Source organism: Electrophorus electricus, chromosome 9 (assembly GCF_013358815.1).
Source record: "Electrophorus electricus isolate fEleEle1 chromosome 9, fEleEle1.pri, whole genome shotgun sequence".
Lineage (NCBI taxonomy): Eukaryota > Metazoa > Chordata > Actinopteri > Gymnotiformes > Gymnotidae > Electrophorus > Electrophorus electricus.
In genome coordinates this window covers 22669584-22690177 of record NC_049543.1, presented here as the reverse complement: position 1 = coordinate 22690177, position 20594 = coordinate 22669584, and the positions used below count along the sequence as shown (strand labels likewise).

At 45.5% G+C, this 20594-nt stretch overlaps 1 protein-coding gene across 6 annotated transcripts in view; it reads right to left on the bottom strand.

Moving 5' to 3' along the window:
- lrba (LPS responsive beige-like anchor protein) overlaps positions 1-20594 on the bottom strand; it is a 191063-nt gene that overhangs the window by 79167 nt on the left and 91302 nt on the right. For all 6 annotated transcript variants that reach the window (XM_035530261.1, XM_035530262.1, XM_035530265.1 and 3 more), the window contains exons 37-38: positions 7296-7420; positions 1468-1611 (exon numbers count right to left, since the gene is read on the bottom strand). In XM_035530261.1, coding sequence (XP_035386154.1) covers positions 1468-1611; positions 7296-7420 — 269 coding nt within the window. The remainder of the gene's footprint in view (positions 1-1467; positions 1612-7295; positions 7421-20594) is intronic.

The following is a 20594-nucleotide window of genomic DNA, read 5'->3' as shown; positions in this document are numbered from 1 at the left end:
CATCAATCTTAATTTATGCCAGAACGACAATGCGCGCGCCGCTCGGGGGAGTCTCGCGCTCCCCGGCCCCGTTCTCCACGTGCGCTAACGCATTGTGTTTGCAGATGTGCCGTGGCTGTCAGGCGAAGCGCCGCGCGCAGGCTGATTTCCCCAAACACCCTTCCGTCAGAAGTAGATGGCATAAACAGATATGTTCATTTGCCAGTCGCTCGTGCCCTCGGAGCATTAACATGTAATCCGAAGGAGAAATTATTATTCCCCCCCCCCCTCCCCCCTACACACAGACACGCACGCACGCGCTACAAACAGACATTCAATTACACCTGGATGAAAATGCTGGCGACGAGGGGAATCTCGGGGTGGAATACGACCGAAACCCCAGGACGATTTCCACTTCATTTCAGAAAGCGTGTCATTTTATTAGGTCTGGCCACCCGCTTAATCCCGCCGACAGCACGCACATATCTGCAATACTTACGACGCTCACACACGGGGAGGACCGAATCTGGAATCCGATTAGCCTCAATTTTAACTCTGAGGCAAACATTTAGGCTACGTTTACATGGTTTATCTGCATACTTCGAGACTGATTGAATTAAAACCACATTAGACAGGGGAAATGAATACGTAATGTACTAATTAATGATCATATCTAGGATAAATACAATTTGTATATGCTTAGTTTTTCGCCGTCTGTACGTTAATTTCCATCACACATAAACTACGCAGATTATATACCCCTCCATCAGAGGCATAGTACAATACTCTCGAAAAAACACAATGCAACACACACACGAAATCGCACAATACAAGTAGTAACACAAGCAAAAGGCTGCCTTAAATTACACGGTCAGGTAAACGGGTAACGCACGGAGATGGCGTGGCGGATCACCCTAGCGGGCTTCTTAAACCCAAATTTCCAATTGACCGCTGCTACAGTAACAATAATTAATGTTTACCTATTCATATAAGCTATTTTCAGTTACGAGGTAATTAACAAATGTTACGAGATAATTAACAAAAACAGCAATCTAAAAGAGAACTTCATTTCAGAAACTGCACAAATATTTAAGGTTACCCTTAAACATAATGTTTTTAATAGTAAAACAATCCAATTTTAAAGTAATTAATTTTTTTTTTTAACCCAAAAAGAGGTTTTTGAAACGCTTTCCTCCACACGTGTTCTTGAAGACTGCTGCGCCAGCGCCACCCTGATCAGAAGGCGGTAATGAGGTCGGTTTGTCACCGATAACGGCGGGCGCCCGGGCCGCATGCGCTCATTAACGGCTGGACACCGTGGCCTCAAAGCACCGCACGCGCTGCCAGGCAGGCAGCACGAGGGCGCGAGAAGGGGAGGAGAAGGAGGAGGAGGAGGAGGAGCAGGAGGAGGAGGAGAGGTGCGCTAAGCGCGTGATGGGGTGGTGGTGCGGTTTGGAGGGGGTTGAAGCGGATGCGCGGTGCTGTTACCTGTTAGGGTCTCCAAGTCCTTCTCTTCCAGCGATGACAGCGTGTCATCGTCGCCGTCCGACAGGCTCTCGTTCTCCGCGCTGTGGTTGGCCAGCGCCTGGTTTCGGAGGGGCCGTTGGCCTTTCAGGATGTCCTCCTCGGGAGCTGCAGGAAAACCAGCACGTCGTTGCGTTATCGCGTTTCTAAGTTTTGTGTAATGCCATTTGTCTCGGCGGGGCGAGTGGACGACGCAACAAAAAGAATAAGAACGTTTAAATATTTGCTCCCGTGCTATAAGGAAATTATAAATGATATTTCTTAGCATTTTTTTATTTATTTTAACTTTACTAAATTAATGTTTTGGAACAGGATATTATGTGGTAAAACAGTATTAAAAAACAAAAAGCCCTCGAAACTATGAAATCGCAACAAGATGCAATTTACACCTCAGAAAACTGTAAAGTAAACCAGTTGTGCTTTACGTCTTCGTATAAAAAGGAAAAAGACAAGAAAGAAAGGAAGAAATACATAAAAAAGAAATTTAAAAATCTCAATGGTTTCAATATGATACTTAAATCTTTGTTACCTGCTTGATGGCTCATTTTAAATAATACACAAACAAATGTATATAGATATGAAATTTCCAAAAGGAATATATTTACAAATTACAAATATTATCAAACAATAAATCACATGTTTTGCACTTTATCAAACTGCAGTAGTTTCAAAAGCAATTTTTTTTTTGGTGGGGGGGGGGGTTGGCTTGTTTTGTTTTTTCCTCTGTTCTTAATTACTCTTCTTCCACATCAGATGAAAACAGATTATGCATAAACAAAAGTCGCGAGCCAAGGCGTCATCCAGCGCCTCGTGCCCAGAACCCCAGACGGAACGCGAGGGGCCTCCGCGTTCTCGCTCCCCTTTTGATTGCAACTGTACTTGACTGGAGGTTCCGCACAGATTATTTAAGAAAAACGGTAATCTGTAAACATTTACTGAAGACTGCGTTCCCTAGCGCCTCCGAGCCAGCCGTCAGCGCGTGCACTGCCAATCGTTCACGGACATAAACGCAGAAATGCGACAATGGCACTTCCCGCCCGGTCCCTCCGTAGTGTGCACTTCTTAGGTCCAGAGGCGTCTCGCCACGTCCACTTCAGCACCGAACGGAGCCTGAGACCTGTGACCTCTGACCTCTCCCTCCACGAATACATCACCTGAGGGGTTTTTGCGTTTGCTTTTGGAGAGAAAAGCCTAGACCCTCGTTATAAATAGACCCCTGATCCGTCAGAAATGCGCTGCGGAGAAACGACTCGTCACGGAAAGTATGCTGCCGCATTGATATTTAGAATGTTCTTCCTGTAATTAAGTCTCCCCGGAGAATTTGTAGTTAGCAGCGGTGAAATCATTCCCAGCTTCCTAATACATACCACATGCCTGCGTATTCACACCAGACACAGTGGACACAGGGCTCCGAGAGGAGAAGCAAGCTCGCTGGTGGATGTGCACGCGGCCACAGCAAGACAACACACAGCCTGCAGCAGAGAGACCAACACTAAGCCCAGCATTCTTACGTCTGTGCCCTCTCAGCTAAAAGCACCGATACTCGGGAAGAACATCAAAAGCAAACCAAAGTAAATAGGAGAAATTTCAGCTAAACGTCAGTAAACAATCAGGATGCAGCAAGGATGTGGCGGTTTGTGCAGAGTGAAGCCGGAGCTCGCGTTAGCTAACTACGCTGCACACTCGGAAGAGTTCACGCAAACGGCGCAGCCGAATCAGGAGCTGGCCTCGCATGCACGGCGGCAGCAACGGCATCCCAAAGCCGGGGCTTACGCCGCGGCCGACTAGCGCCGCGCCCGCCAAGCGGAGCGGCAGGACGTTGGCGGGGGAAACCCCCCACCCCCTACCGCAGAGACGCACGCGTCCGCACACGTCGGCTTTGCTTAAACGGCTCATTCATTGCCTTCTTTCGGCAGGCACCGATGCAAATGCAAATGCAGCCTGTTGCGCTGCGCTTATAACTCACGCTTCCCTTTTCCTGGAGAGGCAAAAACACTCATTTATATGCGACTCAAGGCCGGCGCTAAGGCAGGGCAATTAAATTGTCAGAATTAACAGATTTGTTTTTAACAAGAGTGCAGCCAGGAGTGAAGTCACGAGGTGCTTATTGATCACAGGAACAGAGACATTAGTCTTAAGGTACTTACTCTCCCTCTCTCCCTCGGCCACGGCCCCAGCCCTATAGCCCCAGCTCGGCCAAATCAATCCCAAGAAAGGATGGTTCGGCCCAGCCATAAATACATGAGTCGCCCCCTTAACGGAGCGGCCGTCCAGCCTGCTGCCCTGCCTGGGGGCCCAGAGGGTGGAACTCGCACCAGCTTTTCCTGGCTGGCGATGAATGATCACAATTGTGTGTGTCTTAACGTGAAGAATATTCTGTGATATATTCTCAAAGGTTCTGGAGGAAAACAAGAAAAATATTTATCTACATATTTCAACCTGCGCATATTTTATCTGCAGCACTATATGTTGGTGTCCAAAAAAAGAAAAATGGAAATGATTAGAAATATGACTGAAAAAGGAAAATGTAACTCTCCGTCACTTATATGTGTCATTTCCAGGGTAGAATTAAAGTCCCTACTTGTAAAGTTTTAACAAAAAGTATTAACAAAAAGTGTCAGTCCACAATCTCAGAGCCTAATAATGTTAAAAGTCCCGATCCTGCACAAAACAGCCCTTGACAAAAAAAGACGCTGCATTTCTCCCTCCCAATCAGAGGCCGAGATGACCTTTGTGCTCCGCTAGAGAAGGCGCAATCCTGCGCAATCTCTCTCGCTCCACTTCCGCAAACAAATTTAAAGGTCCACCCAAAAGACAAAGAGCGGCAGGAACGAAAGCACCGTCAAAGCATCCACAAACCACCGGACCGTTCCTTTCTCCCGCGCTGTTCTGAACCCACGACGCTAAACATCTTTACAAATCGCTTTAAGATGTTTCCCACGTCTTAGATGACTGAGACCAATAATTATTAGTCAGTTTAGCCCATGTGTATGCGCGAGTTGAGCTTGACGTTTGACTGTGGAATTGGATTTGCATAAATTTTCACATTTTTGCGAGACGTCCAAAGAATGCTTCTTGAGAGCAGGACGTTTGAGCAGACAGACACTGCCATTATAAACTTAAAGGCTACCATTAATATAGAAGACTGTGCAGCTGATGGACAGATTGAGTATGTCCTCTACCAGATTAACTCACTGGGGAAACATTCTGAAGTAATGAAGGGGAATTTCTAAGTCTGTCGGTTTCAAGTTCAAAACTAAAGGGGCCGAACGCCGATCCTTCAGGAACATTTAAACTTAACCTGTTCCAAAGTTAGCAACGGAACCACGGGGGAGCCGAGAGCACGAGAGAGAGAGAGACGACTAGGCCTGCCCTTAGGGTTTCCAGCTGCACATTACGACTATCGGGGCAGCCCACCGGTCTCCGAGGATGCTGGGATTCCAGGCGCTTATTGCTTTTAGATCACATTCTTATTGACTTCTGTCACACTGGCCGTTTGTCTTCGGGACTGGTGTCATGCTAAAGGGGGATTGGCCTGTGACATATTGGAGACATTTTCTCCCAGAAATGGCCCCGTTTGAGAGGGGTCCAAGAGGTTAAAGCAGTAAAGCCCACGTCCGGAATGGCACTGATTGCAAAGCCTGGTGTCTGTCATCAAGCCCGTGTGGGATTAGGCTGAACTGACGCAGTTAAAGATCAGGGCACATGCATGCACAAGGCCCAGTCCGACCGTGAACGAGAGCTGGGCCATCTTCTGTAATTCAGCGCCATTTTCACTACAATTCACACGTGTTTTGATGAAACCCGTGAAAGAAAAACAGTGCTGGGATCAATCAGCCCTTTATTCGGTGCAATGTTGGATTTAGAGGATCGTTCACATGTACAAAAACGCATATGAACACACGTGCACGCACAAAACCTCTCACACTTGTGCACACATGTACGCGTGCACGCACACAAGCGCACACGTGCACAGATTCCCGCCCCAACACACACCACAAAGTCTTTATTGACCTAAATGGAATAATGCTGCATTGTTGTGGATCACAGAGCTGTTAAATTCATTATTTAAAAAGCATGTTTAATCAAGGACAAATTTTATAAATAATCATTTTTTCCATATAAGGCTAACCCTCATGCTAACCCAAGCCTGTCTATTACTTTTTTCCCATTTTATATGTATTTAAGCAGACATGGCCAAAGATTGCAGCACAAAGCACCATGGCCAGAAATTACATCACAAAGCATTACGGCCAGGGATTACAGCACAAAATGCTACAGTCAGAGATTACAGCACAAAGCATTATGGCCAGAGATTACAGCATAAAATGCTACAGTCAGAGATTACAGCACAAAGCATTATGGCCAGGGATTACAGCACAAAATGCTACAGTCAGGGATTACAGCACAAAGCATCATGTCTAGAGATTACAACGCAATGCGCTCTGGCCAAAAGCGCAATAGCAAAAGCAGGATGGTCAGGGATTACATCACAAAACACTATGGCCAGAGATTGTAGTGCAAAGCAAAACTGTCAGAGATCATAGCACAATGCTATGACATCCCCTGAGAAAGCAGAATATAGGTCACATTCATTTGGGTGTCTGTTTATCAGGGAACTAATTTAAGGTTAATTGTTTATTATTTCCAAAACAAAACCTCTCATATAGGACAGCAGAATAGTTTAGTTTAAAACCCAATATATGCCAATAAATTCCAAGAACAATATGCTTGCATAAAGGTAGGTTATTACGATAGCAGAGCATAACTGTTCTCAGACTGCTGATGTGACTCAAATAAACAGCTCACTGATCCCATTACTCTATAAAACATGAAGCAACACCTGAATTAATATGATGAGCACTAATCTCCCAACAACACTCCATATCTAAGACTTATTTTTCTGTTTCTTTTACAGCTTTGCCCTGAAACAGTACCCTAATAACAATAATAATAATAATAACAATAATAATAATAATAATACGAAGAGTGAAGTGTTGCACACTAGCACTGCGCACCAACACAGCGTACCAACACAGCACACTAGCACCGCACATCAACACAACGTACCAGCACAGCACACCAACACTGCACACCAGCACAGCACACCAACACTGCACACCAGCGCTACTGTCAAGTCTGGACGTCACAACGCTCAACTCACCTGCAGCGTCACACACTGACATGCAAGGAAACAAACATTCCTGATTTCAGTGAACTTTAAAATGAGTTAGTTAATTTGTTAGTTAATGAGTTTAAGTAAAAGAGAAACACATAAACCAAACATAAAGACAGCGGTGATAAAGTCCAATAAAACATGCACCGCACGTCTGCCAGATCAGACTGGGAGCTCTCAGCTTTAATAGTGCTGCAGCTCTGTTAAAGTTTTATAGTGGCTGAAGCTTTAACTTTTACAACCCTGTACCTGTTGCAATGAGAAAGTAGTGTGTGTGTCTGTGCTGATGTCATCTGTATGCATGCTTTGTTTTTGTTTTGTTTTGTTTTTTTGCTGTTTGTAGGTAGATGACGTGTAAACACACGTCTAAGTGAGGGGGGGGGGAAAGGGTGAATAACCCTGGCACATTGTTCCCAGTAGTAGTTCATGTTTAAGGGTTCATGTGAATATGTGTCTGCACATAAGTGTGTACGCATGTTTTCAAAGTGTGTGTGGTATATATGTGTTGTTTCTGTGGTGTGTGTGCGCGCGCGCGTACGTGTGAGCACACGTGAGTGTGTTTGTGTGCGTGCGCACGTGTTTGTTTGTTTTTCTGTGTGTGTGCGCGCGCTCTCACCATGCTCGGCTGCAGCCTTCAGTGTGGCCTCCGAGTGTGATGATCCAAACGGGTTTCTGATGAAACGCCGACGTCTCCTCAGGTCATCCTCCCAGTAATCCAACCGCCAAAACTCCCACGGCCGGCTGGAGGGAGACAGAAGGGTGGGGGGGGGGGTTACATATAAAACACATGTGAGCAGGTAGTCACAGGAGTAACACTGAGTGTGTGGAAGCTTAATAATTATATATTATAATTTTACAGAATATACTATATGATAACATTAACAATATTATGATTATCATAATCATCATAATAATCATCATCATCATCATTTATAATAATAATAATAATAATAATAGAATCATAACCATATATAATGATATAGGCAGAATACAGTAATTTAATTTAGAGCACTAATTATATTTCTTATTTAATATATTTACATTGTTGTTGGTATGAACTGCGTGGAAGCCGAGACTTCCTGCATGCACATAAACAGTAAACATTTCTGAAACATAAACAGATGCTGTGCTCCAGCTTTCGCTCACCGGACATGAAGATTAACTCAAAAACATGCAAATAAAGGGGTGGGAGTCTGAGAGTTTGTCTTGCCCAGAATAACTGTGCTGAACAATATTCTGTATATTGAGAAGTATAACAGAAGAGCAATATGTAATGTCACAGTCTTACAACCACAAATCTTTGTGTAGTGCATCTGAAAACTACTCAGCATACGACAGATGATTATTTCGTTCTACACCTTCACTCTTCTGAAAGAGAAACCTCCCAACTGAGAAGGGAGTCTGTGTTCTTCTACTTTGTGCTGTGGTGCTGTTTTCTGCACCCTTATCGCACACACACACACGTTTTTTTGTGGGATTTGTCCTTGATAGCAACACCGTAACCTTGGTCTGTTCTGTAGGAGAGGTTTGGGAAGGTGAGCCGAGACCCAAATACATCACACATAGCATCAGCCATCTGACAGAGTGATCCTTTACACACACACACACACACACACACGCATGCGCGCGCTCCGATTTCAGACTCATTGCAGGACCTAACAGTAGGGTGCTGCTTGTAGAAGCTGGTGTGTTGTGTGTAGAGCAGGTCATTACTAACACAGAGACTGAGAGCGTGCAGTATTACTAGTATTAATCAAAGCACACAGCACTCAGCCATTCGTCTTTCCAATTTACACTTCTTACCACGGACCCTCACTGAATCACTCTCTCTCTCTCTCTCTCCCCCTCTCTCCCTCCCTCTCCCCCTCTCTCTCTCTCTCTCTCTCTCTCTCTCCTTCTTCCTTTGTTCTCTTTCCTTCCACAAGCAGCTTGTGAGAACGTTAAGTTTTAATGAAGGCACAGGCAGTTGAGCGGTTATAACATATTACTCCATTTAGGTTCACAGCGTTTTAATTAAAATAATCTCTTTAAATATTCATCATGTTCGGCCTCCCCAGACAAAAGACAACGCGAGGAAAATATGTTTCCGCCCGTGTTAAACGGATTTAAATCCATGAAACCTTCCTAATTAAGACGAGAAAAAAGAAACCTCACCGGGCAATCTCAGTGAGGAACGTCGAGACAAAAATGTCTTTACAGCAAATTAATTTTCAACACACAAATAAAAACTACATAACTTAACACACAATGCTCCGACCAAGAATTAATGACACACTTTTAATCAGGAGACTAAAAGAGAAGACATCTGATATATCCTACACGACCAAAGACGTGTTGGTCAACCACAGGTATATGAACTGGGTGGCTGACATAGTGGAGGCTTGAGATGCTCAGTAACATTTCGCAAGAGAGTTGGGATGGAGGCCTCGCGCTCATCCCCACTAAACGCTTTTAGCAGTGGCAACGCGGCTCTCGGTTTGGTGATTTAACACGGTCTGGGGGGAAATATAATTCTCCAAGTGCTTTCTGCTTAGTGCAAGTGAGAAGAAGCTTTATTATGCGACAGAGCCTCCACACCGAGCTTGTATAAATCAGTATAACCACTTCTTAAGCGCTCCCCACTCGCTGCCGGCCGGACCGACGGCTGGCTGCGCTGCTCCCGGGCCCCGTGTACCTCCCCCACAGCCTGCTAGCGCTCTTACCACTTCAAACACCACAGAGTTGTGGAACAACACGCACACACAAGCAGGAGCTTACACCATTCTTCAGAAATGAGAAGAGAAAACAGATAAATTAGGATGACATATTGAAGTACTCGATAAATTCATGTTTGGAGGTTAAGGGGAGGGGGGGGAAACACAAAAAGAAAAAACAGGGTTGTGGTTATAGAAATAGTTATCACACCATAATGGCGAGCTGGATGGTCAGTGGAAAAATCCCAGAGAAAAGAAAAAAAAAAAAAAAAAAGACCTTTTAGAAGCAATCAGTGAGCAGGCGAGGCTCTCCACCCTGCAGGGGGGCGCAGAAGCAGGCAACACTGCACAGGTCCAGCCCTGCACGACAATAAACCAGAGCGGAGTCTCTCTCACCCTGGGGCTGCACACTGCCCTCCCTCCATCGCACGGCACACCAGGGGCTCTTAAAGTGGAAAAGAGCCGTAAAGAAGAAAATAAATACAATTGTGCTACGGCACCGTAAGACCTCAGCGGCCTGGATAATGATAGACGTTAATTACTGATTTATCTGGGGGAGGGAGGGAGAGAGAGAGAGAGAGAGAGAGAGAGAGAGAGAGAGAGAGAGAGAGAGAGAGAAGGCTGAAAGTGAAGCAGGATGCAGAGCTTTTTCCTCCAGGAGCGAAACTCTTCAGAGCGTTCCCACAGAGCAGGGTCGGATTACTGCTAAATATTTCAAAGGAAATGGTTCTACGCCGAAAAACGCAAAGCACTTGCATTTCAAATTGATTTGTTCATAAAATATGATTTGTGCACGGCTCATGAGTAGACCTCATTACTAATGGATGCGCGTTGGATGATGGCTATGCTAAAAATACCCAAATGCTCTACAGTAAACACTGTATCATTTGATAGACTAATATCTCCTTATACAGAATGCCAGTGATGGAGAGACAGAGAGACTAAAGGGAAAAGAAGAAAGAGAGATGACAAAAAAAAAGGGTCAAAAAGAGGCAAGAGACAGAAAAAGAGAGAGAGAGAGAGAGAGAGAGAGGGATGGAGAGAGAGAGATAACACTCAGAGTCTGATTGATCTTTTCTCGGCTGCCAGCCGGTCAGTTTTGGGTCTCCCTCTCCGGTTGTTCTGTTTGTGTGTGTGAAAGGCTCCAGCTCAGAAGCAGCCACTTCATCATCCTGCTTTTCTCGCGTTCGTCAATTAAAAGGAAGATCAAAGGTGCCGGGGCTGATCCAGGAGCTGCTGCCAGCCTCGGAGAGTAGTGAGATGAAGCAGATCAGTCTGTCCCCAGCACAGTGCAAGAGCTCTGGCTCGCCGATAATTACTGCACATCATGGAAGCATGTTGCAAAATACCACAGCCACAGCCAGACAGTTTGTGCTAATTATAGAGAGCCAGAGAGAGAGAGAGAGTGTGTGTGTGTGTGTGTGCGCGAGAGTGAGTGTGTGTGTGTGTGTGTGTGTGTGTGCGCCCCTGTCACTCGCAGCAGTTGAATCAGTGACTGTTCTCCAAGCAGCAAGTGTTTCCACAACATCAATGAATTATTTATCCTTCCCTTCATACACGCCCTCCGTGTGGTAACTGCAGTACGGCAGTGCCATCACAACAGCAATTACAAAACACAAAAGGCTACTAAAATCATACACACAATGCGGGTAATCAGTAATTAGTCTGTAGGAGTGGGGGCAGTAGAAGGTTGGCTAAGTGCAGATCCAGGGCTGAGCTCTAATTAAAAGGGCGACATTATGAAAACATCACTTTTTCAGTGCTTGTGTACAAACATTTGGGTATCTGGAGTCACGAGCCCACCAACTGTGAAATAAGAGAACCCAGACAAACTCGCGTGGTCTGCCTACACCTGAAAATAGCACCTTTTATTTATGCGTTGCTCGCAGGTGCCGGACCCGCTAGTGTTATGTTGAAGTTGAGAGCTCAGCCGTGCTGTTGGCGTCACAGACCCACACAAATCGGCCAAAAGAAGTAAACCTCAGAGCACGGAGGAGCCACACCGGTAATAAGTTCATAATGGTGAAACACTGCAGTAACTGGCAAACAAACATTACTATGGCTTAAGAAGTTACGAGTTCTACAAAGATTAAAACAGTTTACACGGTGCGCTTAAACTCACTGACTGGGGGGGAACATCAAAGAGACCCACAAAAAGAAGAAAAAGAGTGCAGAGCGAGGTGGACAGTCGAAGGGCGAGAGGAGTGAAGATTAGACGAACCGGGGTTAGTAACAGGAGTTGGGTTTAGTATGACCAGTGGGGCCAGTAAATTGGAGGAGTGAGGATTAGTGAGCTAGCGCAAGAGCTCAGAATATCAGACGTTGAGGAAACGGTGCTCACAGTTTACCACTCCTTCTCTCCCTCCCTCTCTCTCTCTCTCTCTCTCCATCTCTCTCTCAAATACTTCAGTGGCCTCCTAAACTGCAGTTTCCCTTCAAAACAAGCCTAGCTTCAAGACCCAGAGAGGAGTCATAAACACGCGGGCTAATTGGGTCGAGTGTGAAGTGTGTGTCGGTTTGTTTTCTGACTCTGCGATTAACGAGCTGTTTGGTGGGTGTCTGCAGGCGAAGAGACTCTACAACACACCCCACAGCTACAGACTCTGACCATTGGCCACTCCACCCACACATACCACCTCAGATCACAAAACCGGCAGTAAATTATAATGAGGAGCACCAGTGCACGTGTATGTACATACACACACACACACACACACACACACACACACACACACACACACAGTATCAGAAATAGCCACGCTACGGCTGTGTGTCTGTTTTTGTGTATGTATAGTTGCGAGTATCCTCCCTGTAGTCTTCACTGACGTAACCGAGAGTCAACAGATGATTTAGGAAAAGGTTATTACACAGAGCGCAGACGTTAACAAACCTCTGACATGAATGTTTCCTACACAAAACGTCCGCATTATGTACATACAGCTCAGGCACACCTCTCTCTACTTAACGAGGTGGTGCCGAAGTGATCACCTGACCCAGGGGTTCCTTAGAGCACGGTGTGAACGACTGGATGAGAGCAGACCAAGACACAGGAAACCCGGGCCTGAAAATCAGGGTTAGTCCACTAAATACAAATAATCTTCTTTGCATTATTTGAGGTGGGAAAACACTGCATTTTTATTTTGACCAGTCATCATTTTCTGTAAATGAGAATATTTTTATTTAGAATTTGTGAGAAATGTTGTCAGTACAACAGAGTACAACAAAAACAATTATTTCACTATGAATCTATGAAAACCAGAGAAATGGGTCATTCTGCTGTGGTCTATTTTCCATATATAAGGATTAGGATTAGGTCATGACAAATTCAGTACAAAACAAATTTCCAAGCTGCCATATCTGATTCAGCGTGTGCTTATCTGGAGAGGACGCAGCTTCTCCGCGGATTTTAAAATGTTAATAGATTCTCTGGGTGCCCACTGAAAGTTTGATTACTCTCTTATGTCTCTGTGGCGATTGTTTTGTTTCTGACAAGGACAAACGACGGCCATCCATCAGGGCGGAGAGGGTGGAAGAGTTTCAGCAATAACGCACGGCATCCAAACACCAAGGGCCATCGGGGATGACGCTCCAGAATTCACAAACAAGGCCACAACTGCCCTCGTGAACAATGGTGTTTTTTAAAGCTGCTATCAGCTCACATGTGTGTAAGATAGAGAGAGGGACATTGTGTGTGTGTGTGTTTTGAGGGTGATATTACGGAGAAGTTCATTTCTGGCTGGGAGATTATTTAAACCACAGCGATCTGACCCCTGGCATTACAATAGGGTTGGGTAGAGTGAGGCTGTCATACATCACACTCCGGTGTTCTGCTCACCAGACGCGTGGCCGTCATTTATAAGGACTTTTCACCGGATTAATGCTGGTGGAGTCGTTCGAACACACACACGCACACACACACACACACGCACACACACACACCCTACACCTACTTCACTCCATCTCTTCCTCGTTAGTCCCCCACCTCAAAGCGGCCAGTGTTGGCCAGATTATTTCTTTTGATTTGCATAAGCCGTGTGTTTATGAAAATTGAATAGATGTGCGGAGTATCCGTCACAGGGACAGCGGTCGTGGCGTGTGCCTGTTTATCACGCCAGTGGCAGGCGCTCACGACGCAGGAGAAGAGCCTGCTATGGAAATCAGAGTGGCACGCGCGTGATTAAGGCATGGGATGAGCGCGCGGTGATGGAACTGTTATTCAGGTGCTGTCTGCCATTTCCATGCTCTGTATGTTAATACCGCAAGTCTAATGTGCTCTTTAAGGGTGGCTGCCGGGTCATGAGCCATGTGCAGGAATGATCCGGGAATGATCTGGGAATATGATAGATTATTCCAGGTCAGGATGAAATGAATGATCTTGCTTTGACTCCACCATTTCAGACACTCAATGATCACTTTTTATTTATTTATTTTTGGTTAATAATGTTTAAATTTGAATGCTCTGCATTAATCAGGAACCACAGGTAGGTCACATGGTCTGGGGATTATAATGCTCTTCAATATTGTATTTAAAAGCTTTTTTATTCCTACATATGCAGACACAGGACATTCAGACCATCATCATAATATAACGTGTCTCTGAGAACACTCACTGCTTACTCTCTAGAGAAAACATCCACACACACACACACACACACACACACACACACACAGTCCTGCTGCAGCACACGATGAAAAATGCAAATGGTGCATAATTAAGAACGGTATGATATTACACAGCCGCCAATTATGAACAATTAAATGCATCTCCAGCACACGAGGGCGAGGGTGCTAGTGGATGCTAGCAGCCAATTACACTCGGCTCCCTCCGGCCTCACCAGGGGAAGCAGAGACCCACAGGAGCGGAAGAACGCACTTTGGTAAAGACTAGAAACAAAACATGAAAGATTTTTCCTTGCTCATCAGCTTGTTATTACAATAAACGCGTGAAATAAATCTAACCTTTCAAAGAGGTAAAGGTACTCCCCAAAAATTATGCCACAGTTACGGGTAACCATAGATTTTATTTGGAACTAAATATAACTAATGTTATTAAAATTACTTTCTTATTAAGATTAATTTAAACATTTTTAAGCGCTCAGGAATCTGTAGGGATTTAAGTGGTCATCCATGTGTTCGTTTCCTGAATATGAGGTGACACATGGATCAAAACTCTGTCATCCATCAGCAAGGAGAAGAAAGGGCCGTCAGAGACAGGCAACAGCACCGAAACGCTCCGGGAAAACGTCTGTCACCACTAACAGGGCAAACATTCAGTAGTTTCAAACTCCTGATACTCCGATGAACCTGCCTGGAAGAGTTAGTGTGCGCGCGCAGACCGCAAGGGTCCTCAGGTTTACCCAGTTGAAAGGCTGCGCATATTTACAGCATCAGATCGAGCTGATCGTTTGGTTTTTACCGTCGTCATGTTCTCTGTGTGCGCGCGCGATGCTGACAAACGGAAAGGAAGAAGAAAAGAAAAGAAAAAGAAAAGAGGAGATAAAAACAAAGCACAAGCAAAAGAAAAAGAGGAGAGAGAGAGAGAGAGAGAGAGAGAGAGAGACAGAGAAAGAGAGAGAGAGAGAGCACGAGAGCGAGAGGGAGAGAGAGGCAGACAGACAGAGAGAGAGGGAGAGAGACAGACAGACAGAGAGACAGAGAGAGAGACACACAGAGAGAGAGAGAGAGAGAGAGACAGTCAGAGAGAGAGAGAGACACACACACACACACAGAGAGAGAGAGAGAGACAGTCAGAGAGAGAGAGAGAGAGAGAGAGAGACACAGACAGAGAGAGAGACACACAGAGAGAGAGAGACAGTCAGAGAGAGAGAGAGAGCGAGAGACACAGAGACAGACACAGAGAGAGAGACAGACAGTCAGAGAGAGAGAGAGAGAGACACAGAGACAGACACAGAGAGAGAGAGAAGGGGGACCATTTTTTCTTCGGCACTACAATGAGTTTTATGAGTCACTCTTTCTGCTTTCGCTGCAAAAGCACAGTGCTGCCTCCCAAAGATAAAGGAGATTTTTTGGTAAATGGTGAAAGTGCTGATATAAATGACCAGGCTGGAGGCGCAGGTAATTACTGTGGCCCAGAGAGTAACCATCCATCACCCCTGGCAGGGTGCCACAGGGCTAAGGGGTTAGTCAAAGGAGATAGCCCCTGACTAACTACAGCCCCCAGAGAATCAATACCACCCTGATATTGCCTTCAGTGAGAGAGAGAGAGAGAGAGAGAGAGAGAGAGAGAGACCTTAAAAACTTCCCATATGGCTTTTCATTCAAATATTGATCAGGGACTCTTATCGTGGCCTTGGTCAACCAAGGTCATATAGTTTCTTAAGGGTGTATGAAACACATAAATCTGAAACAGTTACTACAGCGAGAAAGGGCTGTGTGTGTGTGTATGTGTGTGTGTGTGTCTTGCTGGTGCCTTATAACTGTGGATTCCATTAAAGTCATGTTTGGGAGATGTGAACGAAGAGTGCTGGGATCTGATAGAGATAAGAGAGTGTATCATTCAAAATAGATCAAACACACACACACTCACTCACTCACAAAACCACCATAACTATTCATGCACAATATAGACCACACACACATCTACATATATACATGTACACATCAGCTACACATTATGCACACATGTACACACCTCAATACGACGCCCGCGTATATAGATGCACGCATGCACCTATGCACACGTGCAAGCATGCCTGTGCACGCACATATGCGCGCGCACACACGCACGCACACATGCACGCACTCGGCCAGACAGATACCAGGTTGTCGGTGGAGTATGTGGACTGTGTCATACTAGCACATGGAGAACATCAGCTGTTCAGAAGCCGTTAATACGTCCCTGTTTGACACGCTGTTTCTATTTTCTGCCCTCCAAGGCCACTGGGGTGTATATACAGGCCAAGCTCAGTGTTTTCATTAGGACATATTTTAATCCATTTCCATAAGCCAGCAGAGACAGCAGGCCAGACACACACACACACAATTTTACATAAAATATTCTGTGGAATTTGAGGCTGTCAAACTTGTACACGCTCCCTAGGGTTTGCAGGCATCACACCACACATCACAGGCAGTCAACTGGAGACACACACACACACACACACAGACCACAACACTCAGGGCCATTAGACACACACACACACACACACACATTGTGGAAGACAGAACACTAATGTCTAGTTATTCACAAAAACTAATCCTTGCTCACTGGTCAAGTCTCCAGGTGGATGGAGAGACAGAATGAGAGGAAAACTGACTAAAAGACAGCTGCTCTCTCTCCGTTTCTCTCTCTCTCTCGGATGGGATGTTTGTACATACATCTCAAGTGTTTATAGCCAAACCAAGCCATTAATGGCTCTTGTTAAACTGCTTATGAAGGAACTGTAAATAAAGGCGAACTGTGTGTATGTTATGACATACTGTAATGCACTAAGTATTTTTGCTTATCTGCGCCAGAGTGCAGCAGGCCACGCTGATAAACCCATTTAAGGTTTGTATAGGCTGCGGTGTGACAGCCCAAAATTCGCCGTCAACCTGTGCATCACTTAATCCAAATTACTCAGCAGTCCTGCTGGGCTGACTCAGACAAACGTGCACAAGAGGTTTTAACTGGACTTCGATCTAATCCTCAGATACATAACAAAAAACCCTAACGCGAGACAAGCTTGCTCTCTCTCTCTCTCTCTGCTCTCTCTCTCTCTCTCTGCTCTCTCTCTCTGCTCTCTCTTTCTCTCTCTCCCTCCTTCTCTCTCTCTCCCTCCTTCTCTCCCTCTCCCTCTCTCTCCCTCTCCCTCTCTCTCCCTCTCCCTCTCTCTCCCTCTCTCTCTCTCACGCACACACCGTTTAAGAAGCGGCGCGTCTGTTTACCCAGAGAGCCGGAGCAGGCCTGGGAGAGCGATGGCGTAACAGGACGGAGGCTTCGCCTGGGGGAGAGCTCTCGAGCTGATGCGCCGGGCTGTACACACACGCCCGTCTAGGATTACTGAAGTGTAAGCCGAGCCATCTAACACTAGAGATGGCACAGATAGCTAAGCGCACGCTTCCTTCGTTTGGCGGCGCGGCCGAGATCGGAACGTAAACAGCAGAAATCATTACTGCACATCTAAGAACGTCAGCAGTAACGCGTGCACACGCTCGCACACCACACTATTACACAAGCTGCATAAATACACTGTTACAATGTGGATATAAGGTCTGATTTGGCAGCGTATTCATTCAACACTGAATAAGGCTTTTTGAAGGCGACGGAAAGAGAGAATGCGAGAAAGACAGAAAGAGAAAGAACGAGAGAAGTGCAGGCAGGATACTTCATGTCCCACTTAACCAACGCTGAGCTTGGTTTCACTTCTCAAGCTGAGATCAGTCAGGCGACTTTAGCCAATACGCAGTATATTTAGCAGTGTGTGTGTGTGGGGGGGGGGGGGGTATGCATACTTATGGGTGTGCACATATGGGTGTGTGTGTACTGTGGTTTTGTAAGTCCTTGTAGGTTTTTTATGCTTTTTGGAGGGGGCAGTAAAACAGTAGCGCTTAAAAAAATAATGCTGTTGTGTCTGGAAAAAAAACCCTACAAGGGTAAATCATTTATTGCGTCTCATGCCCGATTAAGGGGAGAGTTAGGCAACCGTTAGGGGCTACTCTCCTACACCATCATTAGAGTCAGCGTAAGACCTCAAGTGCAGCAATACATAATGCGTGTGTTTGTGTGTGTAGGTGTGTGGGTGTGTGTCTCTGGCAGGTAGAACAGCAGGGGTCTTTCATATCAGACAGCATGTAATGAAGGAAGAGGATGATGTATGGGTACCATTAACCACACCAACCCTGATCACACTAATGAACCATTCTAAATAGCGTGAAGTGAGAGGAAGGTGTGTGTGTGTGTGTGTGTGTGTGTGTGTGTGTGTGTGTGTGTGTGTGAGAGAGAGAGAGAGTTGTAGCAGTAGATGACTATAAAGGCAGAACCTTTCTCTACACATTGTTGGGTGTGACAGAATTCAGTACTCCCAAGAGAGTTGCTTGGTGACTGTGTGTGTGTGTGTGTGTGTGTGTGTGTGTGTGTGTGTGTGTGTGTGTGTGTGTGTGTGTTTGTCAATACAAAGAACACCCATGAAATAAATTAACATAAAATGAAATTATTAATTATTAATCAAAATATATTAACAAATGTGTTAAAGTATTTTAAAATGTTCATGCAAATTACATTATATTATTATCACAATTTATATGCTATAACAAGTATCAATTAAAACCACCGCACTTTATAGGATAATCTTTGTCCATTTTTTTTTTATGTCTGATGTGTAATAAAAAGACAACAGTGTGTTTTAGAAGAAGTTTGTTTTAAGATCAGATCTTTCAAAAGGCTGAGAGTGTGTGTGTGTGTGTGTGTGTGTGTGTGTGTGTGTGTGTGTGTGTGAGAGAGAGTGAAGCCAAATATCACCAAATGTCACCCTCAAGATGACCAGGACATGAAGTGACACGCAGGGAGAAGCAGCAGTGCTAATATTGATAGTTTGTCCATTACAGGTGAGCTATCTGTCCAGCGGAACACTTCCCAAGCTACGGGCTTCGCTCTCACCCGGCCGATCGATAGGCAGGCATACTGTTTCAATTTTAGCCACATTGATTTTTTTTTTTTTTTCTATAGCAGTGCAGCTCTGCAGCATTCGTCTTTCTGAGGGAAAGGGAAGATTTGATTTACTGGAGAAAAATTGGAGTGCACATCGCTAAGATTTGGTGTGGAAGAGGGTTCCTGCCACACGGGGGAAGACGGATGTCTCGGGGCTCCGTCTGTCTCCAACCTCGGGGCCTCCGTCACAGAGAGAGACGGCGGGGGAGAGAAAACGAGGAAAAGAAGAAAGGGAGCTCAAGCCATGGAGGCAGAAGCGAAAGATGTAAAGAAGGTGAGAAACTGAAAAATAAAGAAAAAGACAAGAGGGAATAAGAGGACCGAGAGCATGCTCCTGGACGAAGGAGAAGCGCTTAGTGTGTCCTGCTGTGACGAGCCGCACACTCACACACACAGCCACATTCCACACACTCGCTCATATTGTCTTTATTTTACACACACAAAATTGTTGACTTCCCTTCTTTTCCCCCTTCTCCCCCCCCCCCTCTCTCCCTCTCTCTCTCTCTCGTATTCTTTCTCTCTAGCTGTATTGGTCCCTCGCTCCCTCTAACAGGCTGGGCAGTGTAGACTGTTCTCCCCATAGCAGAGTACATTTCCATGCTACATTAGTCCTACCATTCAAATGCAGTGGAGAAGGATATGAGAGAAAGGCACATCTGTCCTCTGAGACCTAAGCCCCCCCCCCCTCCCTCTCTCCATCGTCTCTCCTCCAAACACTCACTTTCCTGTGTGTCATCTACATGAGAGATCATCTGTCTTCTGACCCAAATAAATACAATGGCCACACCGCCAAATAAAAGGAGAGAAGACAGAGAGAGAGAGAGAATCAGAGAGAGAGAGAGAGAGAATCAGAGAGAGACACAGAGGGAGAGAAAGTGAGAGAGAGAGAGAGAGAGAGAGAGAGGGAGAATCAGAGCAAGAGAGAGAGACAGAGAGAGTATATGCTGTTGGGAGGCTCATTTGTAGCTACAATTGCAGTCTGTCTGGTTCTCTCAGACATCACATGCTCACCTGCACCAGCACACACGCACACAGACAGATGGATGCAACTGTCCATCAAACTGAAGACCAATCAAAAGAGGGAGAGAATAAGAAAAAGGAGGGTCAATGACAGTGAAGGGCAGACTGGTCCCAGACGAGTGTGAGTGTGTGTGTGTGTGTGTGTGTGTGTGTGTGTGTGTGTATGCGTACATCGTTTCTTTTTCCTTTGTTTGCAGGAGTCCAAACTCTGAGCATGCAACCTTAAACGAGAGAGAGAGCGCGAACGAGAGAGAGAGAATCACCTAACACCTCACGTCTCCAGAGGCCGGAGCTGGTGTAAGCTGGATATTAAGACACAAATTGCATTCAGGCAGGTCAGCGAGTGTCAGATGATATTAGATGGCTGCCACAAGGAAACAACAGCTCCCATCAGGCCACGAGGAAAAGAATATTTTCATTTTCATCGTTTTATTGAATGGAAGCTGTGGGGAATACATCTTTATGGAGGGGGACCCCAGTGCCTCTGTTCTTACCCTCTCAACAAAAGAGAGTGCAATCACACAGACAGGACGCCCTCCGAGACAACTGATTT